Source organism: Microcaecilia unicolor, chromosome 7 (assembly GCF_901765095.1).
Source record: "Microcaecilia unicolor chromosome 7, aMicUni1.1, whole genome shotgun sequence".
In the NCBI taxonomy this organism is placed as follows: Eukaryota; Metazoa; Chordata; class Amphibia; order Gymnophiona; family Siphonopidae; genus Microcaecilia; species Microcaecilia unicolor.
In genome coordinates this window covers 40247573-40260283 of record NC_044037.1, presented here as the reverse complement: position 1 = coordinate 40260283, position 12711 = coordinate 40247573, and the positions used below count along the sequence as shown (strand labels likewise).

Genomic DNA, 12711 nt, shown 5'->3' with positions numbered 1-12711 from the left:
CGATTTTTAAGAAAGGTTCCAGAGGAGATCCGGGAAATTATAGACCGGTGAGTCTGACGTCGGTGCCGGGCAAGATGGTGGAGGCTATTATTAAGAATAAAATTGCAGAGCATATACAAAAACATGGACTGATGAGACAAAGTCAGCACGGATTTAGTGAAGGGAAGTCTTGCCTCACCAATCTAATGCATTTTTTTGAGGGGGTAAGCAAACATGTGGACAATGGGGAGCCGGTTGATATTGTATATCTGGATTTTCAGAAGGCGTTTGACAAAGTGCCGCACGAAAGACTCCTGAAGAAATTGCAGAGTCATGGAATCGGAGGTAGGGTATTATTATGGATTAAGAACTGGTTGAAAGATAGGAAGCAGAGAGTAGGATTGCGTGGCCAGTATTCTCAGTGGAGGAGGGTAGTTAGTGGGGTCCCGCAGGGGTCTGTGCTGGGTCCGTTGCTTTTTAATGTATTTATAAATGACCTAGAGATGGGAATAACTAGTGAGGTAATTAAATTCGCCGATGACACAAAATTATTCAGGGTCGTCAAGTCGCAGGAGGAATGTGAACGATTACAGGAGGACCTTGCGAGACTGGGAGAATGGGCGTGCAAGTGGCAGATGAAGTTCAATGTTGACAAGTGCAAAGTGATGCATGTGGGTAAGAGGAACCCGAATTATAGCTACATCTTGCAAGGTTCCGCGTTAGGAGTTACGGATCAAGAAAGGGATCTGGGTGTCGTCGTCGATGATACGCTGAAACCTTCTGCTCAGTGTGCTGCTGCGGCTAGGAAAGCGAATAGAATGTTGGGTGTTATTAGGAAGGGTATGGAGTCCAGGTGTGCGGATGTTATAATGCCGTTGTATCGCTCCATGGTGCGACCGCACCTGGAGTATTGTGTTCAGTACTGGTCTCCGTATCTCAAAAAAGATATAGTAGAATTGGAAAAGGTACAGCGAAGGGCGACGAAAATGATAGTGGGGATGGGACGACTTTCCTATGAAGAGAGGCTGAGAAGGCTAGGGCTTTTCAGCTTGGAGAAGAGACGGCTGAGGGGAGATATGATAGAAGTGTATAAAATAATGAGTGGAATGGATCGGGTGGATGTGAAGCGACTGTTCACGCTATCCAAAAATACTAGGACTAGAGGGCATGAGTTGAAGCTACAGTGTGGTAAATTTAAAACGAATCGGAGAAAATTTTTCTTCACCCAACGTGTAATTAGACTCTGGAATTCATTACCGGAGAACGTGGTACGGGCGGTTAGCTTGACGGAGTTTAAAAAGGGGTTAGATAGATTCCTAAAGGACAAGTCCATAGACCGCTATTAAATGGACTTGGAAAAATTCCGCATTTTTAGGTATAACTTGTCTGGAATGTTTTTACGTTTGGGGAGCGTGCCAGGTGCCCTTGACCTGGATTGGCCACTGTCGGTGACAGGATGCTGGGCTAGATGGACCTTTGGTCTTTCCCAGTATGGCACTACTTATGTACTTATGTACTTATGATGTGTGTACTATTATAAGCTGCCTAGATTTGTAGATGAGTGTCATGAAATGCCTAGCCACCCACCTGGGGCTACCCTGTGGCCACTTAGAGGGTCTATCCCCAGCACAGCTCAGGTCCACCTGCACCTGCCGCTTGTGCTCTACACTAGAACCCTCCTCCCACCGACTGGGTCTCAACCGCCTCTGGGTGAGACTCCTGCTCTCAAATTATCCCCCATTATTTCTAGGTTACTGGGGACACACTCCCAGTGGTCCCACAGTTCCCAGAAAGCACTCATAGACCAAAACAGAACAATAAACAGAAAAGGTACAATCAGCAAAACAATAACAGGTAACTGAAATATAGATTAATTATAACACTAACTAAACATTTGTATGCTATCTAAATAGTACCTGGTGAGATCAAGACATATAGGTGCTCACAAGTTATCAAATATAACTTTTCACAGGGATTCAGCAAAGAGATTTCTCTCTCTCTTCTCTCTGGCTGAATTTAGAGGCAAAACCAGTAACTCCTGGGTAATTTTGAACTCCAGGCCAATCAGAGCCCAGAACAACAATATTTGAAAATAGCTGGCCACATTACTGCAAGCACTTCCTCTTTTTGCTTAAACTAAAGGAGAAATCATTTGCTTACCTGCAACAGCTTAAAACATAACATGCACCACCTGATGGCTAAACTAGAGAAATACATTGCAGGAAAATATCAAAACAGTTATCACAGGCTTAAAACCCCACAGTTCTGTCACATTTGAATATAAACAAGTTCTGAAAATAAAAATAAATAAAATAAAATATATCCTCTCACTCTCCTCTCAAATACTTCCCTTTTTACTAACATCGAGAAGTGAATCAACAAATGACTTAACCAAACTAAGGGTCTCTTTTATCAAGCCACGTTAATGGATACTGTTATGGTAATGTTGACAAAGCTCATTCACTTTGAATGGGTTTCGTCAGCATTGCCATGCAGGAACTGATAGCGTGGCTTAATATATGAGGCCCTACATCATCTATTACTGGCGGTGAGTTCAAAAACACCAAAAAAAAAAAGTATGTCCAGCCCTATGGGTAGCAACCTTGACAACTTGCTCAGAAGAACAAACTCAAGAAATTTCCTTGAAACCGGATCAAAAGGTATGTTAAAATCTCCCAACACAGAAACACATTTAAAATCCAGAGGCAAACTTGCCAAAACATCAGTTACAGCAGAACAATCAACCATCCAATATTCCAGGTGGACATGTAAAAAAAACAAACAGTCATAGCTTAATTTTTTAACACCAAACATATCACATCTCCTTCAGTCTCTCCAATATTCACTTTTCTAAAACACAAACTATCCCTAAAATTGATTAAAACTCCACCACCTCTCTTACCTATCCAACAAGCCTATTCCCGATTAGGGCAGCATTGATGCTTCACATCCCTACCATGTCTGTCTCAATAGCTGACTATGGACTTTTCCTCCAGCAACATGCCCAAACCTTTTTAAAACCCAGATACGTTAATCACTGTTACCACATCCTCCGGCAAAGAGTTCTAGAGCTTAACTATTCATTGAGTGAAAAAAAATATTTCCTCCTTTTCAAAATCACTGCTTCTGTGGGATGCGTGTCCAATACATATGCACTCCTGCACATCCTTACAGTATTTTACAAAAGGTTCTGTGACTGTCATTGCCTTTTGTAAAATACCGGGGTAATTGTGAATGCTCTGAAGTGTCAATTCCCATCTCAACATTCTAAGTAAAAGTGAGTTTCAATTATTTAAGAGCAGCAGTCTTCTATTTCTCTTTATTTGTGGTGAAGCACACATAAAAATTAGTGGCTACCCTACCTCTTGAAAATTCTGCTCAAACTTTATCAGTTCGAGATATTGTTCCATTTTCAGTTGATGTTTTTCCCAGAATCCATCAAATGCTATTTCCATCTCATGTAACTGAGATAATAATCTAGAAAAAGAATGAGCAAATGGGTTAAGAAGAATCTGTTCATTGTTTAAGAATAAAACAAAAAAAGGCAAATACCTGCAATACACAATAAGGAAAAATCATACAGTGGTGATGTACAACCAACATAGTCAAATAGGACATATTACATTTGACCTTATGGAAATCGAATTTTAAAAATGGTTTATAAAAATATTAATTCAAGTCTTTGAATTAATATATATATATATGTCTCTGGTTCAGCAAGAATGCCTACACAAGTTACATATTCTCATCAAAACACAAAGGGGGTAATTTTATAACAAAGAGTAGGGTGGGTAGGCTCTTCCAAAGTACACAAGGGAGACACAAGAGTTTTTGTACTTGATATTTTATTGAAAATACGAGAAAAGACTCGACACAGCGGCTGTGTTTCGGCATATAAGCACCTGCCTCAGGAGTCTGAGAGTACTGTGTATACTAATATACACTGTTCGTCCGATCCCGCACACAAGGAAATGGATGGTGTTGCAAAGTAACACAATATATACAGAAGAATATATACAGAAGAAACAGCTTCAACTCTTCAAGAATAACCACAGGACTATACCAAGAGGTCTTTACAAAAAACATAAAACATATTAATGTCTATGTTTCAGCACGAATGATTGTACAAGTTACATATTCTCATCAAAACACAAAGGGGGCAATTTTATAACATCATTTTGGCACACAAATAGCCCCTTTTAAAACTACCAACCAGCATAGAAGTATGTACTTTGAGATGATGGTATGAACTTTGCTGATGGGATTCTACAACTTCAGAGTTTGGGGAGAGTGTGGATGGAGTCAACAAATACACACACACCAGTGGCGTAGCCAAGGGTGGGCTTGGGTGGGCCCAGGCCCACCCACTTTGGGCTCAGGCCCACCCAGTAGCAGCACACCTATGATGTGGCTGGCAGAGATCCCCAAGCCCCACCAGTCGAAAACTCCCAACAACTGTCTCTCCTGCATATCTTGTAAATAGCAGATCTTTGTCTGCAGCAAGCAGCGACTCATACATACTGCTCGCACCGGCACCACAGTCTTCCCTCTGATGCATTCCCACCTATGCGGAAACAGGAAGTTGTATCAGAGGGAAAGCTGTGGGGCCAACATGAGCAGTGTGCATTAGTTGCTGCTCGCTGCCAGTAAAAATCTGCTATTTAAGTGGGTATGCGAGGGAGGGGGGATGTTTGAGAGACCATATGGCATGCAGGCGAGAGTGGGAGAGACCAAATCACTTGTGGGACAACGCAGAGTTCTTCTGCCCACCCATCTTGGGCCCAGGCCCACCCACAGTTGGGTGTCTGGCTACGCCCCTGACACACACAGATTATAAAATATGCTAATTTGATGCATATTGATGCACATACATTAATAACTTACATTGCTTGAGACCAGGTGCAAATGTCTGTGCCTGCAAGGTAGGCATTTTATAAAAACACATAGATACCATAGGCACTTATTTTCAAAGCATATGGACATCCCAAAATGCTGAAAAGGACGTCCATGTGCTTGAAATATCCAAATCTCGATTTTGCAAAGGCAAGATTTGGACATATCTGACACCGCCATATGTCCAAACAGCAAGGGTGTGTGTTCTGGACAGGACTAGGGAGGGTCCACAATCAGGATGACCAACAGCAATTACCAAAGGGGATGAACCGTCCAAACTTAAAGAAGGATGTCCTTAGTTAGACCTGTTTTAGGAACATCCAGTGTACAAAAAGGTGCTCTGATTGAGTAGCTGACCAAGGGAGGGATTAAGGCCTGACTCTTCCTGAATCCTAAGTGCATCGACAATCACAGAACAGTGCTTGCTGTCCCCCTCCCTCTCCCCTGAAAGTGAAACTGACAGGGGATACCAAGCTCCATGACAGTTTCAGGTATTATGAGTATTGTTAACAAAGAAGGAAGCCCAATCTAAGAAGTAACCTAGTGGATAGTCCAGTGAATTTTAAACCATGGGACCCAGGTTCAAATTCCACTTTAATTTTTTTTTTTTTTATTGTGAGCCCTCCAGGAACAGAAGAATATCTAAATATATAAGCCACCTACAAGTCTGAAACTATTGAAGTGGTGTACGTTCAGGTACAGTAGGTATTTTTCTGTTCCTAGAGGGCTCACAATAAAAAAAAAAATTAAGAGAGAGAAAGTGGGATTTTAACTTGAGTCCCTTGGTTTACAGTCCACTGCACTAACCACTAGGCTCCCCTTCTGCTCTTCATGGATGTCTGTGTGGCCATTTTCTAAGAATGCTGCCATAGACATGTCAATGTCCCTTATTTTCCTCCATTTATAATCTGGACGTTCCAGTTTGTAAAATGGCTATTCATACTGGACATCTTTAGCACATGGATGTCCATTTCGTGAATTTTTGAACATGAAATCTCAATGTATTTCCTGTTTGAAAATATAAGTGAGATGGACATCCATTTGGGATGGTCTGATGTGGATATCCTTTTGAAAACACCCTTCCATATGTATTCATAAAATAGTGCCTAAGTAGGCGCCTATGTGCTTGTTTAAAACCAGACACCCTGTTATTAAATTACCCTCAAAATATACATAATTAAAACAGTCACAACAACTGGTGGTTGTGCAGTGGCCTGAGAACCAGGTTCAATTACCACGGCAGCAACTGGTGACTCTGACCGTGTCACTAAGGGGCCTTTTTACAAAACCGCAATTAAAAAGAAAAAGGCAGACACATTAGGGGAGGCTGCCCACAAATGGACTGAAGGCCAGCGAAGACAAGGGGAAGGGGGGAGGGTTTAGGAGAGAGTAGGGACAAAGAGCAGCTACAGGGGAATGAGGTGAGGAAAGAGTTAAAGAACAAGGGGGAGGGAGGAGGGGCAGTGGCAGCAGTGGGATTTGAACCAGCCACCTCTGGATTGTAAGACTGGGGCTCTAACCACTAAGCCACCTCTGGATTATAATACCAGTGCTCTAACCACTAGGCCACTCCGCCACTCCACTCCCTTTAAATTTGGCCATCCCAGTGTGTGGGGGAGGCAGTATGCAGATCCCGGGGGGGGGGGGGGGGGAGGTATGTGTGTGTCAGCAGAGGCATAACGAAGGCATGGACATCCTTCTTTCAAACATTTTGGACGTCCTCAACTGCCCCCCCCCCCCCCACAGGGACAGCCAAATTTCAAGGGAGTGGAGTGGTTAGAGCACTGGTCTTGCAATCTAGAGGTGGCCAGTTCAAATCCCACTGCTGCTACTTGTGATCCAAAATCCAAATAAATAAATAAAGAGAGTATCAGAGGCATAGCAAAGGCACGCAATTCTGGAACGCATTGCCCAGCAACCTAAAAGTGACCTATGAACTGACCAACTTCCGTAAACTACTAAAGACCCATCTCTTCAACAAGACATACCACAAAGATCAAAACATATGAAACTCCCACATATATCCAGAAATGTTAATAATGCCTTCTGTTATATTACTATCATGTATTCCATTACCATTCAACCCAAAATCCTTCTGTAACACCAAATGTCTATTCTCTTATCATTACCACTATCCATGATGTATTGTAAGCCACATTGAGCCTGCAAAGAGGTGGGAAAATGTGGGATATACAAATATAATAAATAGATGTCCTTCTCACAGAAACACCCACATTTTGGACATCCTCAACTGCCATCGCTTCCCTTCCTTAGGAAGGAAATCGTGTGCAAATGAGCTAACAGCGAGCAGCTCATTTGCATGCAATTTCCTTCATGCATGCCCGTTCCTTTCCGGATTAGGAAGGGCTTTTTCCATTCAATTAGTGGGACCAGTGCACTACAAATGCTGGCTCCTCCCATGACCAAATGGCTTACATTTGGTCGTTTCTGAGATGGGCATCCTCGCTTTCCATTATCGCCGAAAACCGGGGACAACCATCTCTAAGGTCGACCTAAATTTCATAATTTGGGCATCCCCGACCGTATTATTGAAACGAAAGATGGACATCCATTTTGTTTCGATAATACGGGTTGCCCCGCCCCTTTACAGGGCCATCCTTAGAGATGGGCGCCCCCGTTCGATTATCCCCCTCAATGTTACTATATAAATGTTTGTGTTAATTAAATTAAAGCTCTTTAACATGTTGGAGCTATCTATGATTATACACATACATATTATTGCACATGTGATTCAATGTACTGAAGATCTGCCTTAAGTTTTGGATATCACTTACCTGTTTACAGTTTCCCAGTCAACGTGCTTTTCAGAAAGGTTATTTGCTGTACTGCAGCAGGGCACTTCCAGGTTACTCAAGAGCAAATCTCCTTCTTTCCTTACCGCTGTGATTTCTTTCTGCACAAATGCAAATCAGTACTTGTTAGACACAATACCATTTCTGCACACTTACCTGCATACTGCATGCTTGCATTTAGAATCACCAAATACCCTAAGAGAACAACTTCCAGACTTGCATAGGACAATTCATGTCAAGAGACATCTTAAATACTTGTCAAGTGTGCATGACTGGCACTAGGGAGTCCGTTACGGCTGAGAACTGCAATGGATTTCAATTAGGCAGCATATTCACTTGAAGATTCCCCAAAACGTTCCTCAGTAGAGTACTCTTAATTTGTGCTCAATAACTGTGCTATAAAACAGAGGACAGGCAAAAATATCCATCTGAGTTTAAATGCCTTACCGATTCTAAATCTGAGGCATAAATGGAAGTCTTGCTACAGCCCAGTAGGGCTTGGGGCTTTGTGCTGTTTCCAGGCACCTGAAGGGAGTTGTCCCTAGGTGATCTGAAGAAGTGCAGATATTCAGGGCCCCTTTTACCAAGCTGTGGCAAAAGGGGGCCAGCACTGACTTTGGTGCGTGTTTTACATGTGCGCTGAGGCCCCCTTTTTACCGCAGCTGGTAAAGGGAAGTCTTGATTTTCTACAGGAAATGGCCAGGTGGCAAGTAAAGCACTTGCTGCACGGCCATTTCGGGGGGAGCCCTTACTGCCACCCATTGAGGTGACGGTAAGGGCTCCCGCATTAACCCAGCGGTAACCGGGCAGTGCACGGCACTGCCTGATTACCGCTGGGTACTCTCAGGCGATGCAAAAATAAATTTTGAAGTGCTGGAAATAATGGCGCGCTAGGGGTAGGAAGTACCGTCGGGCTGCTGTGGTAGCCTGATGGTACTTCCTGTATAGCAAGTGGTAAGCCTGCGTTGGGCTTACTGCCACTTAGTAAAAGGAGCCCTCAGTTGGTTATAGCTACTAGTGTCAGCAAGAAGTCTGTAGGGTCTGAGCCCAGATATACACAAAAATCTCAATTTGAGGTCAATTTTCCATATTCTTGAGGAGCTTGGAGGACTTTGAGGGTGTTTTAGAAGTGCCAGTCTAGTCTGTGTAGGACCAAATCCCAGTGAATCCTGAAGAGGAAGACCTGAAGAATTTTTGATAGTTTTTTTTCTTGATGCCTTTGTCCCTAGTAACTTGAGATTTGAGAATACTGGTGCTTTGTAGACCTTAGAAACAGTTCCCTGGCACAGATATATGGGGAAATTCAAGAAATGGTGCTCAAAGTTAAGTACAAAAGAGACCACAAAAAGTGGAAAGAACACAAATGTCCCACGGGATAGAAAAAGTAAAAAAAACAAGGAATGGGGAACTGGATCAGGCTCTTTGAAAACAGACTCGGGACTCCCAATGTGAAATTATAGATGCTTATTTAAGATGACTCGAAGCGGCATTTTACACACTATTCATACTTTCTCTTTCATCAACGGTCTTTTTAAAGACAAGCTTATGTTCATTTTACAAGATGTATTGCCAAGGACAAATGTGATTGTCAAGTATACGCATGAAGACTCCTGAGGCAGGCACATGTGTGCCGAAACATGGTACCATGTTGAGTCATCTTAAATAAACATGTATAATTTCACATTGGGAGGCCTGAGTCTGTTTTTAAAGAGCTTGATCCAGTTCCCACTCCTTATTGTTTGCCCAAAGTTAGGTGCCAAGATGATCTGCACTAAACTAGACTTCTGTAAAGGGTGCTCTGCATGCATTTTATAGAATAGGATGTAGGGCAATCTGTGCGTAACTTCCCTTTTAACGGGAAGTTGCTTCAGAGAGGGCTGGACACGGCAAACTGGGAAGGCCCTGGATTGCGTGTGTGAATCCTGAACAGCCGGAAAATGTAAGCTGCAAGCCCTGCTGTGGTGGTTGGGGTAGGAGAAGGAAGCGGTGGTGATCCTGGACCTGCAGGAAGAAAGATAGCGAGCGATGCTGGATTGGGGAAGGCAGAGGTGTGCTGGTGTGAGAGGTGGGGGCTGCAGGGAAAGGGAGACCTATGTGGCAGGGGGGGGGGGGTGGTGCAGAGACCCATGTGGCCGGGGAGGGGGGTGCCGCGAACTGAAAAGGTTTGGCTGATCTGTTCTTTGGGATTTTGCCAGATACTTGTGACCTGGATTGGCCACTGTTGGACACAAGCTGCTAGGTTTCATGGAGCTTTAGTATGACCTAATATGATTTTTTTCCCCCATTTTTTATGCACATGGTTTATGGTTTACATAAACCATGCAAAATTTGCTTTGCAGGCCAGATTTACAAAAATAAAAACAAAAAACTACACTTCATAGCCAAACAGAGTTCAAAATGGAAAAAAAAACACAGGCAATGAAATTAGCAAATAGAAGACATTATTACTTAGCAAGGCAAAATCTACAAGAAAAAAAATTTGTATGAGTTATTTGGTGTGTGTGTGTGGGGGGGGGGGGGGGGTTCTGTGTGAAATTCCCCAGAGTAAACCATTGCATGTTATTTTTCTATCATGCTTATTTGCAGATAAGCTCTGCTGTAAAGACACTGAGTAGACTTCTGCAAAAATTGCACAAAGCATTGCTCCTTGTACTACATCATCCTATTACAGTGTCAGTTTTTAACCCACTAAAATAATTTAGTGCAAGCAATAATACATGACATTTTATCTCCATCCTTAGCTTAAGAGATTAGAGACATTTATTACTGTATTGCTATTTTTAGTTTTATGCCTTGTGGTATGGATGTGCTTCACTGACATTGACCTAATCACTAAATCAGTCAAAAATAGATTCAAAGCATGACCTCCTTCACAGCTTTATCCTCAAAAGAAAAGACTGCAATTTGCATCTTTATTCACATTTTCCCTTCTTATAACTTATCATTTCTCACAGCACTACCGGAAGTATGTAGTATTTTACAAATATGTATAAGAGACGGTGCCTGCTCAACAGATCTTACAATCAAGTTAAGACAAACATATCGGAAACAACTGTAGTTGCTATAGAATAGTGGTTAAGATTTGAAAGCAACTTAAATGAGTTGAGATTTTAGACTGGATTTGAATATGACCAGAAAGGGAGTATATAATGCAGCAACCCTGATGGAGTCTGTCCACTTAGAGGTCCTTTTACTAAGCTGTGGTAGTTGTCAGGATTGCTGGACATACTTAAATTAATATGAAACCAGCTTGACATACTTAGATTAATATTAAACCAGCTTCTGACTTCTGATAACTTCCCCCTCCCTCAGGAATCACTAAGGATGGCAAATGGACCATATGGTGCTCAGCTGCCTGCTAGCCCTGGGTTTTCTTAATTACTCCTGATTAACATACCTTTTGTCCTATCTGGGAGCAGGGCTTGAGAAAAACCAATGCCAGACAGATAGGCTCCAAAACTAGGGACTTCAAAAAGGACGAGGCTAAAACAGAATTAAAACATTTAAAAAGTAAATCTGCCTCAAAGGACCAGATTAACTCTGTGCACTGATAGGCCCCGAGTATTTCTCCCTCAGCACCTCCGGCCTATGAAACACCCTACAAGCCAGGTTTTCAATTCATAGAACCACAAAAGCACACAGAAGTATGTGTAGTGCACTTGAGAAGTGAGGACAAATCTAAGACTGAAAACACTGAATTAAGCACTCAGACATTCACAGATGAGGAAACCCTAGACTCAAGCACTAACCTGAGGGGCAGGGAGGATTCTGCAGACACAGAGAGTGAGTCCAGTACAGACCCCCCGAACACCAGTAAACCTGGTACTGTATGACTCATTAAAGGATAGTGACATTGAAAGGATAATAAAGAAGGTCAGCCCTATGCCTTTTAATCCGAATGAATGGTGCAAATGGGCCACTGATATTCTGATTCATTGGGGCCTAGGAAAGTATAAGAGGAAAACGTCTGACTTTGACTAACTTACGCACGTGGCTTTAAGACCCCACTATTTTAAAGTAGAATCTCTCACCCACCCATACCAGTTGGTGAAAAAGGGTCTTGAGCAATTATTTCGCTGTACTCAAATGCAAGCATTTAGAACACTTGCACCCCTGCCAAATGACACACTAGAACAATTTGCGCATAGATTGTGGGTACTGGAAGCAGCCTTTTGAGACCAGGAGGGTTGACCCAAAACAGAAGATTATGGTCAGGAACAGCATAAAGCATTTTTATTGGAAATCCTATCCCCTGAGATTACTAAACATCTCCGATTGTTTGCTGAGGATCCCAAAGAAACTCGTTTTGACACGTTAATGCTCAGGATTGGATCTGTGTGGAAAACTCAGCCATCCCAGGTAATTACTGTGTCAGAAGCGAAGAAATGGCAAGCAGAAGGGCCCTCCCACAGCAATAGGTCAGGAAACACAGGACAGGCCCTCTGGAGAGGGCAGGGCAGAGGTAATTTTAGAAATTCCTCAAGCTACATCACGTTTCATGAGCTCTTCATGAGAGACCAGTTAGCACAGCAGCAAATTAAGTAGCAGCAAGATAAATATACCATGCAGCTTGAAATAGACAGAATAAAAAGTGAATTGACAGTTGCCCAGGATAATCAAGAAAAAAAGGATTAGGGATGTCCTGATCTCCAGTGTCCAAATATCAAACAATCCCAAGTCTTTTGTGCCCAGCCTGACTCCTTTCACTTACCTGAGCACATACTTCCAGCACTTTGGGAGAGGGGAAAGGAGACAGATTCAGAATATAAATTAAAGTTTGTGGCACCCTTGATTTTGGACACTTGTGGACGCCCCAATGTGAACAGCAGGATAGGGGGTCAGGATAAATTAGCATTGATTGACACAGGGGCTGGAATCAGTTTTACAAGTAGGGCTTCTCCTACTGCAGACCAGGAAAATGTGCAAACATATAAAATCCAAGGGGTCAATGACACAGTTACCAACTGTGTGGCTATCCCAGTTAAATGGGGTATCCCGGTGCAGATGCAGAGGGAACATGATAATG

General features: G+C 42.7%; 1 protein-coding gene across 1 annotated transcript in view; it reads right to left on the bottom strand.

Annotated features, from left to right (window-relative positions):
* MCF2 (MCF.2 cell line derived transforming sequence) overlaps positions 1-12711 on the bottom strand; it is a 147671-nt gene that overhangs the window by 86797 nt on the left and 48163 nt on the right. Inside the window, exons 7-8 of the mRNA XM_030209577.1 lie at positions 7668-7786; positions 3342-3456 (exon numbers count right to left, since the gene is read on the bottom strand). Of these exons, the coding sequence (XP_030065437.1) occupies positions 3342-3456; positions 7668-7786 (234 nt within the window). The remainder of the gene's footprint in view (positions 1-3341; positions 3457-7667; positions 7787-12711) is intronic.